The sequence below is a fragment of the Prionailurus viverrinus genome, chromosome D1 (genome assembly GCF_022837055.1).
Source record: "Prionailurus viverrinus isolate Anna chromosome D1, UM_Priviv_1.0, whole genome shotgun sequence".
Lineage (NCBI taxonomy): Eukaryota > Metazoa > Chordata > Mammalia > Carnivora > Felidae > Prionailurus > Prionailurus viverrinus.
Genome location: NC_062570.1, coordinates 87,572,575 through 87,593,628, shown reverse-complemented (window position 1 = coordinate 87,593,628; position 21,054 = coordinate 87,572,575). Strand labels below are relative to the sequence as shown.

Genomic DNA, 21,054 nt, shown 5'->3' with positions numbered 1-21,054 from the left:
GTTTCCGATTCTGTGTCTCCCTCTCTCTCTGCCCCTCCCCCGTTCATGCTCTGTCTCTCTCTGTCCCAAAAATAAATAAAACGTTGAAAAAAAAATTTTTTTTTAAAAATAAATAAATGTTAAAAAAAATTTTTTGGGGGGCGCCTGGGTGGCGCAGTCGGTTAAGCGTCCGACTTCAGCCAGGTCATGATCTCGCGGTCCGTGAGTTCGAGCCCCGCGTCAGGCTCTGGGCTGATGGCTCAGAGCCTGGAGCCTGTCTCCGATTCTGTGTCTCCCTCTCTCTCTGCCCCTCCCCTGTTCATGCTCTGTCTCTCTCTGTCCCAAAAATAAATAAACGTTGAAAAAAAAATTTTTTTTTAATTTTTTTAAAAAATGGGATTTATTCCTGAGTTGCAAGGGTGATTCAATATTTGCAAATCAATCAAAGTGATACACCACATTAATAAAAGAAAGGATGAGAGCCATATGATCATGTCAATAGATGCAGAAAAAGCATTTGACAAAGTACAACATCCATTCATGATAAAAAAAAAAAACTCAACAAAGTAGGTTTAGAGAGAACATACCTCAAAATAATAAAGGCCATATACAAAACCCATAGCTAATATCATCCTCAATGGGAAAAAACTGAGCGCTTTTTCCTCTATGGTCAGGAACAAGACAGGAATGTCCACCCTCAACAATCAGACAACAAAAAGAAATAAGAGGCATCCAAATTGGCAAGGAAGTAGTGAAACTTTCACTATTTGCAGATGACATGATACTCTATATAGAAAACTCAAAGACTCAAAAAAGTTGCTAGAACTGATACAGGAATTCAACAAAGTCACAGGATATGAAATTAACATACAGAAATTTGTTGCATTTCTATACACCAATAATGAAGCAGCAGAAAGAGAAATCAAGGAATCAACCTCATTTACAATTGCACCAAAAAGCACAAGATACCTAGGAATACACCTAACCAAAGAGGTAAAAGATCTGTACTCTGAAAACTATAAAACACCAATGAAAGAAATTCAAGAGGACACAGAGAAATGGAAAGGCATTCCATGCTCATGGATCAGAAGAACAAATATTGTTAAAATGTCTATACTACCCAAAGCAATATACATATTTAATGCAATCCCTATCAAAATACCGACAGTATTTATCACAGAGCTAAAAGAAACAATCCTAAAATTTATATGGAACCACAAATTTGTATGGCCGTAAATAGCCAAAGCAACCTTGAAAAACAAAGCAAAGCTGGAGACCTCATGATTCCAGACTTCAAGTTATATTACAAAGCTGTAGTGATCAGGGTGCCTGGGTGGCTCAGTTTGTTAAGTGTCTATCTGACTTCTGCTCAGGTCATGATCTCATGGTTCATGAGTTTGAACCTCACATCAGGTGCTATGCTGACAGCTCAGAGCCTGGAGCTTGCTTTGGATTCTATGTCTCCCTCTCTCTCTCTGCCCCACTCCCTCTCTCTCTCTTTCTTTCTCTCTCTGTCTCAAAAACAAACGTTAATTTTTTTTTTAAAGCTGTAGTGATCAAAACTGTATGGTACTGGCACAAAAATAGACACATAAATCAGTGAAACAAAATAAACCCACAACTATATGGTCAATTAATCTTTGACAAAGCAGGAGAGAATATGCAATGGGAAAAAATTTCTTCAACAAATGGTGTTGGGAAAACCAAATGGCAACATGCAAAAGAATGAAACTGTACAACTTTCTTACACCATACACAAAAATAAATTCAAAATGGATGAAAGACCTGGGGCACCTGGGTGGCTCAGTCAGTTAAGCGTCCAACTTCAATTCAGGTCATGATCTCGTGGTTCGAGTTTGAGCCCCCGCCCCCAACCTCCCCTCCCCTCATTGGATTCTGTGCTGACAGTTCAGAGCCTGAAGCCTGCTTCTGAATCTGTGTGTCCCTCTCTTTCTGCCCCTCCCCCACTCATGCTCTGTCTCTTTCTCGCTCTCTGTCTCTCAAAAATAAACATTAAAAAAATTTTTTTTAATGAATGAAAAGACCTAAATGTGAGACAGGAAACCATCAAAATCCTACAGGAGAACACAGGCAGCAACCTCTTTGACCCTCAGCTGTACCAACTTCTTACTAGACACATCTCCAGAGGTAAGGGAAGCAGAAGCAAAAATCAAGTATTGGGACTTCATCAAGATAAAAACTTCTGTATAGTGAAGGAAACAATCACCAAAACGAAAAGCAGCCTACAGAATGGGAGAAGATATTTACAAATGACATATCTGATAAAGTATTAGTATCCAAAATATATAAGGAACTTATAAAACTCAACATCCACAAAACAAATAATCCAGTTAAGGAATGGGCTGAAGACATGAATAGACATTTTTCCAAAGAATATATCCAGATGGCCAACAGACACGTGAAAAGATGCTCAACAGCACTCATTATCAGAGAAATACAAATCAAAACCATAATGAGATAACTACCTCACACTTTGTCAGGATGGCTAAAATTACCAACACAGGAAACACCAAGTGTTGGCAAGGATGTGGGGAAAGGGAACCCTCCTGCAGTGTTGGTGGGAATGCAAACTGGTGCAATCACTCTAGAAAACAGTATGATAGTTCCTCAAAAAGTTAAAAATAGAAGTACCCTACCATCCAGCAGTTGCATTCATAAGTATTTACCCAAATTGTACAAAAACACTAGTTCAAAGGGGTACATGCACCCCTATCTAGATATCTAGATAGATATAGATACAGATACAGATATATAGATATAGATATAGATAATGGCATATTACTCAGCCATAAGAACAAATGAAATCTTGCCATTTGCAATGACATGGATGGAGCTAGAGGATATTACGCTAAGCAAAATAAGTCAGTCAGAGAAAGACAAATACCATATGACTTCACTCATACGTGGAATTTAAGAAACAAAACAGATGAACATAAGGGAAGGGGAAAAAAGAAAGAGAGGGAAGCAAACCATAAGAGACTCTTACCTGTAGAGAACAAACTGAAGGTTGGTGGAGGGAGAGGGGTGGGGGATGAGTTAAATGGGTGATGGGCATTAAGGAGGGCACTTGTTGTGTTGAGCACTGTGTCTTATACATAAGTGATGAACCACTAAATTCTACTCCTGAAACCAACATTACACTATATGTTAACTAAAATTTAAATAAAAATTTGGGGAAAAAAAAGGAAAAATGTCTATTCAGGTCCTCTGCCCATTTTTTAATTGGGTGGTTTTGTGGGTTTTTTTTTTTTTTTTGGTTTAGTTTTGGTGTTGAGCTGTATAAATTCTTTTTTTTTAAGTTTATTTATTTATTTTGAGAGAGAGAGGGAGAGAGCATGAGCAAGCGTAAGCAGAGAGGGGAAGAGAGAGAAAATCCCAAGCAGGCTCCCCACTGTCAACTCAGAGCCCAACACAGGGCCCAAACTCACAAACCATGAGGTAACGACCTGAGCCAAAATCAAGAGTCCTATGCTCAACTGACTGAGCCATCCAAGCACCTTGATGTATATAAGTTCTTTATATATTTTGGATATTAACCCCTTGCTGCATAATCATTTACAAATATCTTTCCCCATTCAGTAGGTTGTCCTTTTGTTTTGTTGATGGTTTTCTTTCCCATAGTTTATTTTTGATTTTGTTTCCTTTGCCTTAGGAGACATATCTAGAAAAATGTTGCTAAGGCTGATGTCAGATAAATTATTGCCTGTGTTTTTTTTCTGGGTTTTTATAGTTTCAGGTTTCACATTTAGGTCTTTAATCCATTTTTAGTTTATGTTTGTGTGTGGTGTTATAAAGTGGTCTAGTTTCTTTTTTTTTTAATTTTATTTTTTATTTTTTAAAATTTACATCAAAATTAGTTAGCATATAGTGCAACAATGATTTCAGGAATAGATTCCTTTGTGCCCCTTACCCATTTAGCCCATCCCCCCTCCCACAACCCCTCCAGTAACCCTCAGTTCTCCACATTTATGAGTCTCTTCTGTTTTGTCTCCCTCCCTGGTTTTATATTATTTTTGTTTCTCTTCCTTTATGTTCATCTGTTTTGTCTCTTAAAGTCCTCATATGAGTGAAGTCATATGATTTTTGTCTTTCTCTGACTGACTAATTTCACTTAGCATAATACCCTCTAGTTCCATCTACATAGTCGCAAATGGCAAGATTTCATTTTTTTTTTTGATTGCCGAGTAATACTCCATTGTATATATATACCACATCTTCTTTATCCATTCATCCATCAATGGACATTTGGGCTCTTTCCATACTTTGGCTATTGTTGATAGTGCTGCTATAAACATTGGGGTGCACGTGTCCCTTCGAAACAGCACACCTGTGTCCCGTGGATAAATGCCTAGTAGTGCAATTGGAGGGTCATAGGGTAGTCAGGAATGAGGAACCTCCATACTGTTTTCCAGAGTGGCTGCACCAGCTTGCATTCCCATAGTTTCATTTTTTATATGTAGCTGTCCAGTTTTCCCAGCACCATTTGTTAAATAGACTGTCTTTTCCCCATTGTATATATTTTTTAATTAAAAAATTTTTTAAATATTTATTTATTTTTGAGAGAGAGAGAGAGAGAGAGAGAGAGAGAGAGAGAGAGTCAGAGTGTGAACCAGGGAGGGGCAGAGAGAGAGAGAGGGAGACATAGAATCTGAAGCAGGTTTCAGGCTCTGAGCTATCAGCACAGAGCCCGACATGGGGCTTGAGCTCATGAGCTGGGATGTCATGACCTGAGCCTAAGTCGGATGCTTAACTGACTGAGCCACCCAGGCACCCAACCCCATTGTATATTTTTGTCTCCTTCATCACAGATTACACATAAAATCATGGGTTTATTTCTGGGGTCTCTATTCTGTTCTATTGATCTATGTGTCTATTTTTGTGCCAATATCATACCATTTTGATTACTCAGCTTTGTGGTATATCTTGAAATCTGGGATAGTGTTTCCTCCAGCCTGGTTCTTTCTCAAGATTGTGTTGGCTATTGTGGATCTTTTGTGGCTCCATACAAATTTTAATATTGTTTGCTTTAGTTCTAGTCAAAATGTTGGCATTTTGATAGAAATTGCATTAAATCTTTGATTGCTTTGGGTAGTATGGACATGTTAACAATATTCTTCCAATTCATAAGTATGGAATATCTTTCCACTTGTTTGTGTCATCTCCAATTTCTCTCATCAATGTTTTATAGTCTTCAGAGTACAGATCTTTCACTTCCTTGGTTAAGTTTATTCCTACGTATTTTATTTTGTTATGTGGGCAATCGTAAATGGAATTGTTTCCTTAATTTCTCTTTCTGCTACTTTATTGTTTGTTAATGGAAATGCAACAGATTTCTGTATATTAATTTTTTTATCCTGCAACTTTACTGAATTCACTTATCAGTTCTAGTCGTTTTTTGGGGGTGAGTCTTTTGGGTTTTCTATATATATAGTATCATATCATCTACAAATAGTGAAAGTTTTACTTCTTCCTTACCAATTTGGATGCCTTTTATTTCTTTTTCTTGTCTGATTTCTGTGGCAATAAGACCTGAGCTGAAATCAAGAGTTGGATGCTCAACAGACAGCCTACCGGGTGCCCTGCTGTTTATTTTATAGCTTCTTTAGGTGTAAGGTTTGGTTGCATATTTTGAGATTTGTCCTGCTTCTTGAGGAATTACTGTATTACTATATATTTCCCTCTTATGACTGCCTTTGCTGCATCCCAAAAGTTCTGGACTATTGTGTTTTCATTTTTATTTTCCTCCATGTATTTTTTTATTTCTTCTTTGATTTCCTGATTAACCCACTCATTCTTTTGTAGGACGTACTTTAACCTCCATTTATTTGTAGTCTTTCCAAATTTTTTCTTGTGGCTGAATTCAAGTTTCATAGCATTGTGGTCTGAAAATATGCATGGTAGGATCTCAATCTTTTTTATACTCCAGGCCTGATTTGTGCCCCAGTATGTGATCAATTCTGGAGAATGTTCCACGTACACTGAAAAGAATGTTTATTCTGCTGCTTTAGGATGAAATGCTCTAAATATATCTATTAAGTCCAACTGGTCTGGTGTGTCATTCAAAGTCATTGTTCCCTTGTTGATTTTCTGTTTAGATGATCTGTCCATTGTTGTGAGTGGGGTGTTAAAGTCTCCTACTACTCTGTATTATCAATGAGTTTCTTTATGTTTGTTATTAATTGATTTACATTTTTGGGTGCTTTCAAGTTGGGGGAATAAATATTTACAATTGTTAGATCTTGTTCGGTAGACCCCTTTATTATGATATAATGCCCTTCTTTATCTCTTATTATAGTGTTTGGTTTAAAATCTAGTTTAGGGGCGCCTGGGTGGCTCAGTCGGTTGAGTGTCCCACTTCAGCTCAGGTCACGATCTCGCAGTCCGCGAGTTCAAGCCCCGCGTCGGGCTCTGGGCTGATGGCTCAGAGCCTGGAGCCTGCTTCCAATTCTGTGTCTCCCTCTCTCTCTGACCCTCCCCCGTTCATGCTGTGTCTCTCTCTGTCTCAAAAATAAATAAACGTTAAAAAAATTTTTTTAAAAATAATAAAAAAATAAAATCTAGTTTATCTGATATAAATATGGCTTCTCCAGTTTTCTTTTGATATCCATTAGCATGATAGAAGGTTCTCCTTCACTTTTAGTCTGGAGGTGTTTTGGGGTCTAAAATGAGTCTTTGGTAGGCAGCAAATGGATGAGTTTTACGTGTGTGTGTGCGTGTTTTAATCCATTCTGATTCCCTATGTCTTTTGATTGGAACACTTAGTCCATTTAAATTCAGATTGATTATTGATAGATATGAATTTAGTGCCTTCGTATTATTTGTAAAGTCATTTCTAGAGATTTTTCTTTCTTCCTTTCTAGTCTATGTTGCTTTTTTTTCCCCCCACTCAAAGAGTCCCCTTTAATATTTCTTGCAGGGGCCGATTTAGTGGTCATGAACTCCTTTAGTTTTTGTTGTCTGGGAAAGTCCTCATCTCTCCTATTCTGAATGACAGCCTTGCCGGATAAAGTATTCTTGGCTGCATATTTTTTCTGCTGAATAGACATTTTTCCAAAGAAGACATGCAGATAAGCAATAGACACATGAAATGATGATCAACATCACTAATCACCAGGGAAATGCAAATCAAAACCATAATGAGATATTACCTTATATGTTAGAACAGCTAAAAATCAAAAACACAAGAAATAACAAGTGTTGGTGAGGATGTGAAGAAAAAGGAACCCTCTTGTACTGTTAGTGACAATACAAGTTGGTAAAGTCACTGTGGAAAACAGTATAGAGGCTCCTCAAAAAATTAAAAATCAGGGTGCCTGGCTGACTCAGTCAGAGGAGCATACAACTCTTGATTCCGGGGCTGTGAATTCAAGCCCCATGTGGAGTGTAGAAATTACTTAAATAAATAAAACTTTAATGCACCCCTATGTTTATTGCAGCATTTTTTGTAATAGCAAAGACATGGAAGTGATGCATGCTGGCTGGTTCTGAGGACCCAGAGGAGTGTCCTGCAGAACCAGCCAAGAGGGTTCTTGGCTTTGTGCAGGATAGAAATCAAATGCAAACAGAGAGGAAGTGAGAGCAGAACTTACTGAAGATATAGAGAGAGTACATATGCAAATAGAGCCTCAGAAGACTTGGAAAGGAAAGAAGAATGAGTCTCCTCTTTGCTTGGATTGGAGTCTGGGGTTTTTATTGAGGATTGTGGTCCAGTGCAAGTGTCTTCTCAGGCAGCAAGAAACAAAGACAAGTGTTTGTCCTTCATAAGTCACTTATACCCTGGAGCTACGGATCTTGGTGAGTCAGTGGTCTTGGAAAACACTTGGAAAGTGTTCATGACGATGCTTCCCGGTCACTGCTTAGATATTTGTATTTGATATTGTGCTGGAAGTTTCCAAAGAAATAATTAACTCCTTGACCTTTACAAGGAGGATATACAGTGTCTGTTCTATAAGGCATGTGTAGGTCCTAGCAAGAACAGAAGCAGGGAAAGGAATGAGAAAAAAGCAATTTCTTATGGGGTCCCTTTAGTTCTTCTGTCTCAGAAGCAACCCAAATATTCATCCATAGATAAATGGATAAATAAGATATGGTATATACACACAATGGAATATTACTTAGCCATAAAAAAGAATACAATCTTGCCATTTGCAACAACATGGATGGACCTAGAGAGTATAATGCTAAGTGATTAAGTCAGTCAGAGAAAGACAAATACCGTATGACTTTACTCATATGTGGAATTTAACAAACGGAACTAATGAACAAAGGAACAAAGAGACAAACAAAAAAATCAGACTCTTAAATACAGAAAATAAACAGGTGGTTGCCAGAGGGGAGGTAAGTTGGGGTGGGGGGAGATGAGTGAAATAGATAAAAAAGATTAAGAGTACATTTATCTTGATGAGTACTGAATGATGTATAGAATTGTTGAATCTTTATATTGCATACCTGAAACCAATATAACACTGTATATTAATTATACTTCCATTTTTAAAAAGGGAAAAACAAGTGGCCTTATAAAACCAATAATTTCAGGGGGCGCCTGGGTGGCGCCATCGGTTAAGCGTCCGACTTCAGCCAGGTCACGATCTCGCGGTCCGTGAGTTCGAGCCCCGCGTCGGGCTCTGGGCTGATGGCTCAGAGCCTGGAGCCTGCTTCCGATTCTGTGTCTCCCTCTCTCTCTGCTCCTCCCCCACTCATGCTCTGTCTCTCTCTGTCCCAAAAATAAATAAACGTTGAAAAAAAAATTAAAAAAAAAAACCCAACAATTTCTATCATTACCCCTAGAATATGATATTTTTTTATGTTATCCTATTTTTTTTAATGTATGAAATTTATTGTCAAATTGGTTTCCAGAATATGATATTTTTTATTTATTACTTTGACTGGTAGTTTTAGAGGTATGGCCTTCCCCATTATGATAGCTCTTATCTTTAGGCCAAGGATACCAAATTTATTTATATACCAGATTTATTGGAGAGTAGTCATGAGATCAACCCTTGGCGGGGGCAGGGGGAATAGAGGAAGCAGAATTAGGCAAAGGGAAAGGTATAACTGTGATGTAATCACAATAACCCCAGGGAAGCTTTGTAGGTGGAATGACTTTTCTGAGTTATCTGAAATTGGGGCAGGAACTTGTATTGTTTTGACTCCTGAATCCACTGGATATAGAACGCCTGACCCTAGAATGACTTTGGGTAAGTTATGTCACCCAAATTCTCACCCACAAATTGCCAAGGCAGTTTCTGGATAGGGACTGAGCTAAGGCTGCTATATGCAAATACTCTTTTTTTTTTTAATGTTTATTTATTTTTGAGAGAGACAGAGACAGAGCATGAGTGGGTTAGGGGCAGAGAGAGAGGGAGAAAAAGAATCCAGAGCAGGCTCCAGGCTCTGAGCTGTCAGCACAGAGCCCGATGTGGGGTTCGAACTCACGAACTGTGAGATCATGACCTGAGCTGAAGTCAGACGCTCAACCAACTGAGCCACCCAGGCGCCCTACTATATGCAAATACTCTTAACAGCTGAAAAAAATAGGTGTTTCAGTCCTATAGCAGGGGAATCTGAGCAGTATGCACCAAAACATAGTGGCTTCAATTAATTAGAAGTTTTTTTCTCTCTCTTTCTTAACAGCCCCAAAGTAGGTGGGTCCAGAAGAAAGTAGAATGGCGGTCCCAGCAGCTAGGGGAAGTAGAAAATAGGGAGGTGTTGTTTAATGGGTACAGAGTTTCGGTTTTGCAAGATCAAAAATGTTCCAGGGATGGGTGACGGTGACGGTTGTACAACAATACAAATGTACTTAATAGCACTGCACTGTACACTTAAAAATAGTTAAGATAGTAAATTTTATGTTGTGTATTTTACCATACACACACACACACACACACACACAAAGCATGGGGGTTGGGGGAACATAGATGGCTTTCAGGGTAGTTCAGCTTCTCACAATCAGGGACCCTGATTCCTTCCATCTTATGGCTCCTCTATCTTCTAAGTAGTTCTTTCAAAACTTTAATATAAATGTGAGTCACCTGGGCATCTTGTTAAACTGCACACCCTGATTAAGTCCATCTGGAGTTGGGCCTATTCTAACAAGCTGATGCTGATGCTACTAGCCCATGGACCACTCTTAAAGGAGCAAGATGCTAGGGCATTGGTTTTATGTGGATGGTCTGAGTTGTGTTACTGTCAAGTCTGATTTCCAGCTCAACAGACAAGGAAAGAGAAGAAGGGAAGAACAAGCAAATTCTTTTTAAGCAAGCGGTTTGGAAGCTGCACAAGGCACCTCTGTTTCCATTCCACTGATGACAGTTTAGTCATGGGGCCACACCAAGCTATAAATCTATTACGATGGAAAAGAGGAAAACAGATTTTGGAGGATAATTAACAAACTTCCATGGATCTTGTTCTAGGTATCAGCTTCTTCATCTTTTAAATTGAAGTCTTTACGTCTAATTTTCTGGGGATCTGTGACACCAAATGTCCTTAATGATATAGAGCTGGATTCAATGTGTACTTTTTGTTGCTTTCCTTAACGGGAGAGGAAGAAATTCTGTTTTGAGACAAAGTAAATGTCATTTACTGGGGCGCCTGGGTGGCTCAGTCTGTTGAGCGTCCTACTTCGACTCAGGTCATGATCTCACAGTTCATGAGTTTGAGCCCCATGTCGGGCTCTGCGCTGACAGCTCAGAGCCCGGAGCCTGTTTCTGATTCTGTCTCCCTCTCTCTCTGCTTCTCCCCCACTCACACTCTGTCTCTCTCTCAAAAATAAATAAGCATAAAAAATATTTTGAAAAATAAATAAAATAAAAAAATAAAATAAAAATGTCATTTACTGCTTGCTTTCTTCTAATGAAATGTTGAGCTGCATTATTAGCTCAACAGGATTTCAGGTGTGAAGACGCAAAATTGAAGAAACCAGAAAAGAGCTGAATTGCTCTGTGGGAGAAAAAGGAAAGATTTGGGAGTTCACAGGGAAGATCGCAGAGGCTGTGAAGGTGATAGTAACCAGGTACGGCCTGACAAGTCTGCCTGATAAAAGGGCTACAAGGGAGAGAAGATAACTGTTGTCTGGCAATGAACTTGGGGAGAGAACAGAGCTGGTTAATGGGGATTTTTATTAAATTTTATTGTGTGCTACATGATGTAATCCTCCAATCCATCTTCTCTACAAAATTTTCCCTCTAGTGCCCTGTAGAATGGATTTTATTTTGAGATATAATGAGAAGTACTGAGTCCTGCCCTAAGGGTAACACTAGGCAGGAACAACGGCTGTCACTGGGTTATAGAATGCAGTAAATACTCTCATTTATCTTCAACACTGGCTTTAAAATAAAAGAGAAGAAAAAAAAAAACCACACACACATACATACATACACACACATACGCACGACAAAAAACAGGCAGGATTCACTGCATTCCAGGAGGTTTCCTGGAGTATGTTTTTGCTGTGATGACATAATATGAGGGCCTCAGTTTCTTCATTCAACACCTGAGGAACATTCAAATAATACTTTTTAAGCTTCCTTTCAACGCGACTCTTCCGTGACTCAAAATGAAATGTTAAACAGAATTTAAGTAAAACTGAATCAACCATAATTTATCAGTTTGGTGGTACCAAGAAGGCAGACATAAGCAATGAAGAATTGAGACAATATAATTTAGTCCACAGAAACCAAAACAGAACAAAGAACTAAAGTACACAGAGAAGTAAAGATAAAGTGCCTTTCTTGACTTGGAAACCTTTATAATTACATCAACTCTTCACTTTGTGCCTTGAGTTGTAATTTTATTTATTTATTTATTGTTTAAAAAAACATCATTCTGGGGCGCCTGGGTGGCGCAGTCGGTTAAGCGTCCGACTTCAGCCAGGTCACGATCTCTCGGTCCGCGAGTTCGAGCCCCGCGTCGGGCTCTGGGCTGATGGCTCAGAGCCTGGAGCCTGTTTCCGATTCTGTGTCTCCCTCTCTCTCTGCCCCTCCCCCGTTCATGCTCTGTCTCTCTCTGTCCCAAAAATAAATAAACGTTGAAAAAAAAAATTAAAAAAAAAAAAACATCATTCTTCAGTATGTTCTTGCTCTGACTTTACAAGAGAAAGCATCTTGGGATATTATTACACATACAGAGCAGGTAACAAAGGCACATGGTATAAAATTTAAAAGGCACAGAGGTTACACAGCAAAATGTCTCCCACTGTCTCCCTCTCTTCCACCCCTTCATTCCCCTGGAGGCAAGCACCTGTTTCTTAGGTATTCTTGAAGAAAGATGTTCTCCAGACACATAAGTTAAGTAGGATGCTATAATGAGACACTTTCTGTCTTAGTTTCGGCTGTATCCTCAAAGGTTGAGAGAAAACAGTAGCTGACACACATACTCACATTCCAAGGACTGTGACTGTCTTCCAAACAGGACTTACAATGAATGGCAAGAATCAAAAACTGGCTTTGCAAACCTTGGCCAGTCTTGAGGGTATGAAAGACCTGAAGTTGAAGTGGACAGAGAGGCAGATTTCTTTGGAGAGGACTGTGTTATTCTTGTGTGTGTTTCCTTTATGCTCTCGAGGATCAGCAAAATGACGTTTCCCCTTACCTTAAACCAAAAAGAAGCCTTCAAAGAGATCGCATCTGGGGCTGGGCTGGATAGCAGCCCTCAGAGTTTGGAGGGCGTGGTGGAATGGTATCTGATGCACAGCTGGGAAATCTAACGTGAAAAGCTACGGATTTAGGCCCGAAGAAGCAGAGAATGGAGAGGCCTAAGCTTCCCTGGAAGTGAGCTGCGTTGACGTGAGGATCCAGTGGATTTATGGGCAAAAACAGGTTGAAACAGGCTTAAAAACAACATTATCCAATTGGGCTGCCCAGAGGGACATAAGACCCTGGGAGAGGCAGACAGACAGACAGAGAGCGTGTCATCATCAGACATGCAAGGGCTGAGAGTCAGAGGTTGAAATGGCCTGCCACAGCAAAGCACGAACCACATCTCAGGAATTACAATTGGAGGTTCCTAGTTGGGGGGGAGGGGGGGGGTCTCTGAGAAAACCATAGAAGAGATCAAGAATCAGAATCAGGATCTGCTACTCCTAAAAGGTCCCAACTAGAATTACCTGTTTGTCAGTCAGATACGACCTTTCCTGCCCTTTACTTTTCCCAGTTCTCTCAAACCTGGAGGAGCTACAGGAGTTTAGAGAAGCAGGGGAGAGGCTGCAGAAGAGCAAGGCTGAGAAGGTAAGAAGTTGCCCAGCTTGGCCTTTTCCTAGGGCTCAAAGCAGAGCTGAGCTCTAATTTATATAGAGGTTTATTAGAGTTTCAGTCATTTCATTGGAGTGGCCAACTTAATGACAGAAAGGAAACTACTCCGGGAAATTCAAGTGCTTGGGGGACTTTTAACTTTTTTTTTTTTTTCTCTAAGAGTGATCAGAAAGGTTAAAATCTTCCATAAACTTTCCTCTAAGGTTTAACGGGATAGGGAAGGGAAAGAATGAAGTTGCTTTTTATTTATACCTTATTTTGAGTGTTGCCATGTATGTGCATACCATACATACTGTTCTACACTTTCCTTTTTTATTGTAATATAGCTGCGTGGCTGTTCCATATTAGTATATACAAATTTGCTGCATTCTTCTAAACAGCTGCATAGTAGACCATTTAAAGGATGTACAGTGATTTGTTTTAACCATTCCCTTTTAGGGTGCTGGCAATATATGAGTAAGTCTTAATCCATAAAGAAAAATGTAGAAGAAAATGTAAAACACTTTGTTTCAACTATATATTTTTTTGATTTTTGAATGTTTTTATTTATCTTTTTTTTTGATTTTTTTTTTACACTTATTTATTTTTGAGAAACAGAGTGAGACAAAGCGTGAGCGGGGGAGGGGCAGAGAGAGAAGAAAACACAGAATCTGAAGCAGGCTCCAGGCTCTGAGCAAGCGGTCAGCACAGAGCCTGATGCGGGGCTCAAACCCACGAACTGTGAGATCATGACCTGAGCCGAAGTTGGACGCTCAACCGACTGAGCCACCCAGGTGCCCCATAAGTGTTTTTATTTATTATTTTTGAGAGAGAGAGACAGAGTGCAAGTTGGGGAGGAGCAGAGAGAGAGGGTGAGACAGAATCAGAGACAGGCTCCAGGCTCTAGGCTGTCAGCACAGAGCCACATGCAGGGTTCGAATCCACGAACCGTGATGTGCTCGCTTCGGCAGCACATATACGAATCCACGAACCGTGAGATCATGACCTGAGGCGAAGTCAGACGCTTGACTAACTGAGCCACCCAGGCACCCCTCAACTATATTTAAATAAACACACATATTTTTAAGTATCTATTTTATGTGAAAGATATTTCCGCTTTAGAGACAATTTGTAGAAAAATAAAACAAAACAAAAAAACCTTATCATAAAGCTTTAGAGTTATCCACTAGGTTACCCACCTAGTTATCTACTAGGTGGTTGGCATTAGTGATTGAAAGCTGAATTGAAAGCATTCAATATTAAGCAAAGTGATTATAATTAAATTAAAATGCATTCTGGAACTTGGCTGAACCACATAAAAACATTTTCCACCTGTTCCACATTTTAATATTTTAATATTACCTGGGAGGGTAGAAGTAGATTGGTTATTTATTTTAAAAATCTCTTTTTTTTGTCTGATTAACAGTTTTGTGCTTGTAATGTGTTGGACACTGTTCTAAGTTCATTAGTAATGCTAACTCAGGTAATTGTCATAAGAACCCCAGGGATACCTAGGATATTCCACTCAGGTTACAGATGAGGAACAGGTTACAAACTGAGGCCTAGAGAAGCTAAGTAACTTGACCAAGTTGCATGGCTAGAAAGTGACAGAGCGAGTATTTGAACAGAGGAAGTCTGGCTCCAGAGTTCATGGTCATGGACACTATACCATGCTGTGCCCCTGTAGGCTGATTCTAAGTCTGTCACATCACTGCAAGGATAAAGACCTAGAGAGTGCTTTTTTTTTTTTTAATTTTGTTTAAAGAATTCAAGTATAATTAACATACAACATTATATTAGTTTTAGATGCTATTTTAGTGCTATGTAATGATTCAACAATTCTATACATTTCTCAGTGCTCATCATACAGAATGCTTTCTTAAAGCAGAACGTGTTGTCAAAGCCATAATCTTCAACACTATCATCATTAAAAACACTTTGATGTTGAGTGCACACTACCCAAAGGAGACCATTGTGGATAAGATAGATACAACATGCCCTGTGCTCTTGAAGGGATTTAATCTAATTTCCCTGTTGAGTCCAAAGAAATTGCCAGAGGCAGTATTCTATGGAGTTACCAGGTCAGTTCCAAGGGGGAAAAAAAGGAAACCTGATCATTAAATCTAAATGAGGAAAGATAAGAAAAAGCCAGAAAGCAAATTCAATCAGCTTGGGACTGGAGGAGAGCTAACATCTGGAGGAGAGCTAACATGTGATGTGGTGCAAAGCAGACTAAAAGAAAGAGATCTTGAATCCTTACTTGAGTAAGAGTCCGGGTGGTGGCCATGGATTGTTACCAGTGGCCTCTGGTGTGGGTGTGGGTGTGGGTGTGATGAGAAGAGTCAAAGAGTTAAAGAGTTAAACCTGGAGAAGGTCACACTGACCTGTCTTATATATGGGAAATCAAGGGTCCAACATACTCCAGATAGTACTTTTTTAATAGTACACACTAGAAATTTTAGACATGATTGGTTGATCTTGATAAGCATTCAGCCAAGAGAAACCTAAGGTAGGAAGGTAAGACTCAGATGCCTCCAGAGGCCAGGCTGGTGACCATAAATGGCTGTAATGGGTCCAGGGGTGCCAGGTGAAGGGTGCATATTCCCTTTTGATGCCACAGGAGTTTAATTCTTAACTATTTCATGCCAACAATCCTTGTGTATGTAGTAAGCAGCCACTAGTGGCAAAGTGGTACTAGCTGGAAGGCAAATAGCTGAAAGAGAAGTTGAATAAACATGTTGGTTTTATTCCTTATAGATTCTAAAGGGAAGTCGGCCACGTGAGAGTTGATGGGTCTCCCACAGAGGATATGTTTATGACAAAGGCAGAGACAGCTGGATTGTAAGTTCCTCCACGTACTTTGTTCCTTTAGTGTGTAAACAGGCTTCATACTTATTTTCAGAGGCAGAAAGGAAGGGGGGTAGCTAAAGAAAGTGGGTCAGACCACAACCAGTTTTAGGTGGGATGGGGTGGGGGAGGAACCCCAGGAAATAGAGCAGGCGGTGACAGCTGTGAGGAGTAGAGGAATGAGGGCTGAATCCCTAGGGAGCCTGCTGAAAGCAAGAAAGAGACTCTGAGGGAGGTGGCCTAGAAATGGGAACAGAGCTGGCACTTCTTGACAGACTTGCCCATGGGGTTCTGGGATAGTGCCCAATGATAACATTTTTAAAGCAACCGCATGGGAGAGAATATGAAGCTTTGCCTGGCTGAATAAAATTTGTTAAATAAAAATCATGATAATGTGGCTGGTGTAAATGTTTTGGTCATTTCGTTTGATTGGCCCAAGTTGACTCTCCAAAGTCTGGCACCATTGAGCATGAAATCACATTCCACTCTTCTTTAAGGGTCATGCTTGCAGCCAAGTAAGAAATTGCACTAGAATAGCTTTATTTATTTTCTCTGTTTAAGAGGCAGTTTGTCCTAAATGGATTTTCTTCCTCTGCCACATATCTAAATTTTTGCTTTCATCTTATTCATGCCCAAAATAAGCTTCTAAAAATAATGAAAAGTTCTAAAGAAGAAAAGGAAGAAGTTGATGAAATGTGTTAGCTTCACAAGTAAGAGATCTCAAGACCTATAATCTGAAAACTTTAGACTTTTACATTCAATACTTTATTGCTATTTCATTGGGTGGTGTTTGTTTCAAAAATTCTATACACAAAATTCAGGCAGATAAAAGTATATGTCCATAGGGGTGCCTGGGTGGCTCAGTCGGTTGAGCGTCCAACTCTTGATTTCCACTGTGTCATGATTCTTGGGGTCAGGCTCCGTGTAGCCAGTGCAGAGTCGGCTTGGGATTCTCTCTCTCCCTCTCTCTCTGCCCCTCCCAAATGCTCTCCCTCTCTCTCTCTCAAAAATAGATAAATAAACTAAAAAAAAAAAAAAAAAAAAAAAAAAAAAAAAGAGCATCTGTCCACCATAGTTCCATGCCTAGCAATTTGGAAAAATAACAGTTTTATTATTTTAATGTTTACTTATTTTTGACAGAGAGACAGAGTGTGAGCAGGGGAGGGGCAGACACAGAATCCGAAGCAGGCTCCAGGCTCTGACCTGTCAACACAGAGCCTGATGCGGGGCTCAAACCCAAGATCATGGCCGCAAGATCATGACCTGAGCTGAAGTCTGACACTCAACAACTGAACCACCCAGGTGCCCCAACAGTTTAGTTATTATAGAGGCAGCCAAGAAAGAACTTCAGACAAGTGAATGATGTCAGAAACATAGTTCTTTGTTTTGGACATGTATTAATCTAATCTATCATGCCTCTAGCAAATTATAGAGACCCAAACTAGAATAAAAATTTCTATTTTTATAGAAAATAGTAGGAAAGAAGATACTTGTAGGTTTCATGAGAGAAACCTGAGAAAAAAATCTCTGGAAAAAAAAATACAGAGAAAAAAATATACGGGGCCTCTAGGTAATGATTAATTACATATAGTTTGCCTGGTAAATCCTCTGCCTCAGAATTATCTGGAAGGTTTTATCCAAACTTGTTAGGTCACTTCAAGGCACTGTGCAGTTATTAAGTAATGCTAGTTTTCTAAACAAAATTAAATATATCGCAATGGGCTGCAATATTACTTAATATACATGGAGCTGCCTTTTAAAAACAATCCTGTTGAAAGGACCAATACATTGGTACCAAAAGCCCCTCTGACTATAATTAAAAATGGAGCTTTAAAAGATTGCTGTTGAAATAAGTCATTTGGTAATTCCCTTTTGAACATAAGTTTAAACAATAGCTTTTTAGTTGCTTAGCAAAATATTTATTACAAATAAATTATGCTCAAAATAAGCATAGTGTATTAAAATATAGATATTCCTTACAGATCATTCTTTCTCTTGGATAAATTTACCCTCTCTCACAAAAAGATTCCAGAATGTGGCAGGTGGGTGGTGCATGTAGTCTTACAGCCTGAGCAAAGCAAACTTAGGAACAGATTTTAAAAAATAGATTAAGTGTTTTCTAAGCTACTGCTTGCCTACACTAGCCAGCTGAAGGCTTTAAATAATTTAATCCCTACAACAACTGCCAGCTCCAACTGGAAGCCTTACACAAGGACTGGATTCACTGAGGACTCCAACAGGTGCAGTCTAATAGTGCTTCCCTAAATCTGCTACTGATCTATGTCTGTGCATGTGCAGCACACTATATTCTTAAATTCAACAGGACACTAATTAAATTAATCCAATTGCCTCTTGTTTTGTCTCCTCTTCCACTATCATATTACCTAAGACATTCATCTGTTTTTTTCCAGAGAAACACTTAGCATATGAGTTTGCTTTTAATGTTGCTTTTCTAAGCAAAGCCCTCTCAATACAGTGTAAGTTTTGGAAAGCAAATTAACTAGCAAATTACATTCTTCCTATTGTTACTGTTCTTTCTAGCCAACTGACTTTTCTATATTAGCATTTACTGAGTACTGTTAGTTCTATTAGTACTATTATTAGAGTTGCTCAGACTTTTTCCTCTTACACCTTTTTAAGATGTATAAGAATGTACTGGTTTATATATTCAAATCTATTTCAGAAAAAATTCACACATTCCTTTTACAAAATCAAGCTGGGGTAACTTTTTTAATCAAGTTAAATTGAAAAACCAAAAAAGAAAAGACCACTATCATGCTCTCAGTAATCCATATATTATGATACTATAATAAGATTGTTGTCAAACATTCAGTAAAAAGAAGTTTAAAAGCCAATAGCTATCTGGACGTCCATATGCAAGATAATGAAGTTGAATCCCATACGGATACCATATGCAAAAATTAACTCAAAATTAAGACCTAAATGTAAGACCTGAAACATAAATCTTCTAGGAAAAAAACATAGGAGAAAAACTTCAGGACATTGGATTTGGCAATGATTTCTTGGATATGACACCAAAGCACAGGCAACAAAGCAAATATACCTAAATGAGACTACATCAAACTGTACAACTTCTGTGCATCAAAGGAAACAATAAACAGAGTGAAAAATCAACCTATATAGGAAGGGAGAAAATATTTGCAAATCAAATATATATTCAAATATATATAAGGAACTCTTACAACTCAACAACAATAAAAACAGATAATCCAAAAAAATAGGCAAAGGAGGGAACCTGGGTGGCTCAGTTGGTTAAGCCTCCAAACACTCTTGATTTTGGCTCAGGTCATGATCTCAGTTCATGAGATCAAGTCCCGCATCTTTGGCTCTGTACTAATAGCACAGAGCTTCTTTAGATTCTCTCTCCCTTCTCTCTCTCTCTCTCTCTCTCTCTCTCTTTCTTCTCTGTCCCTCCCCCTTCTTGTGTGTACTCTCTCTCTCTCTCAAAATAAATAAGTAAGCTTAAAAAAAAATGAAACTAAAAATGGGCAAAGGACTTGAGTAGACATTTTTCCAAAGAAGATATACAAATGGCCAACAAATATATGAAAAAATATTTAACATTGCTAATCATAAGAGTCACACAAATCAGTATCACAGTGAGATATGGCCACTATCAAAATAATAAAAAATAACAGGTGTTGGCGAGAATGTGGAGAAATTTGAACGCTTGTGTATTATTATTATTTTTTTTATCCCCCCCCCCCGAACGCTTGTGTATTATTGATGGGAGTGTAAAATGGTGTAGCCATTATGGAAAACAGTATGGAGATTCCTCAAAAAATTAAAAATAGAATTACCATATGATCCAGCAATCCCACTTCTGGGAATTTAAAAGAATTAAAAGCAGGATCTCAAAGAGATACTTGCACCCTCACATTTACTGCAGCATTATTCATAGTAACCAAGAGGTGAAAGCAACCCAAATGTCCATCAATGGATAAATGGATAAAGAAAATGTGATGCATACATAGAATATTATGCAGCTTTAAAAAGAAGAAAGTAAATCCTATTATATACTACAATGCCAAGGACATTATACCAAGTGAAATAAGACAGCCACAAAAGAACAAATATTGTATGATTCCACTTATGAGAGGTACTTAAGGTACTCAAAATCTAGCAGCAATAAGTAGAAACATGGTTGTCAAAGGCTGGGGAAAAAGGAAGGGAGAAATTAGGGTTTAGTGGGTATGAAGTTTCAGTTTTGCAAGACGAAAAGTTGTAGGAAAGATCTGTTGCACAACAAAGTGAATATATTTGACATTACTGAATTGAACACTTTGGTGTTGAGGTGGGGGTGCTTGGCTGGCTCAGTCGGTGGAGCGTGTGACTCTTGATCTCTAGGTTGTGCATTGGAGGCCTGCACTGGGTATAAAGATTACTTAAAATAAAATCTGTTGTTGTTGTTTTCCAGGTTCATAATTTATTGTACAAATTGAGGATCACATGACGAGTTGACATTAGTTCCTCCAGGCATGGGAAATTAGAAGCTAAGGTACACTTTAAAACCCATTTGTGTTGCTTTCACAGCTGGTGTTGTTTTAGACCTTAACTTGAAGTATATGACAATCAAAGCAATACCTCTGTATGTGGCCAGTACACAATTCATTCTCCCTGTGAGAGTATAAGACTTGTAATATTTTTTGATACCAGTGAAATGGAATTGGGCATCAGTTTCTGGACCTACCAGGATTTCAATCTTGCAAAAGAAACCAATTCTGCTGGTTGTGTCCTTTAGTGCATGCAGCAACCCCATGGTCAGCTGGAAGAAAAACAATTAAATCTTTTTTTTTTTTTTTTAATTTTTTTTCAACGTTTATTTATTTTTGGGACAGAGAGAGACAGAGCATGAACGCGGGAGGGGCAGAGAGAGAGGGAGACACAGAATCGGAAACAGGCTCCAGGCTCTGAGCCATCAGCCCAGAGCCTGACGCGGGGCTCGAACTCACGGACCGCG

General features: G+C 38.9%; 1 protein-coding gene across 1 annotated transcript; it reads right to left on the bottom strand.

Moving 5' to 3' along the window:
- Positions 1 to 20,580: 20,580 nt before the first annotated feature.
- Positions 20,581 to 20,853, bottom strand: LOC125146527 (ATP synthase membrane subunit K, mitochondrial-like). Its single transcript, XM_047823247.1, has one exon. The coding sequence runs from the start codon at positions 20,851 to 20,853 to the stop codon at positions 20,581 to 20,583; it is 273 nt and encodes a 90-aa protein (XP_047679203.1).
- Between the last annotated feature and the right edge of the window lie 201 nt (positions 20,854 to 21,054).

Coding starts and splice junctions, on each gene's coding strand:
- LOC125146527 (XM_047823247.1), bottom strand. CDS start 20,853: ATGGGGTTGCTGCATGCACTAAAGGACACAACCAGCAGAATTGGTTTC.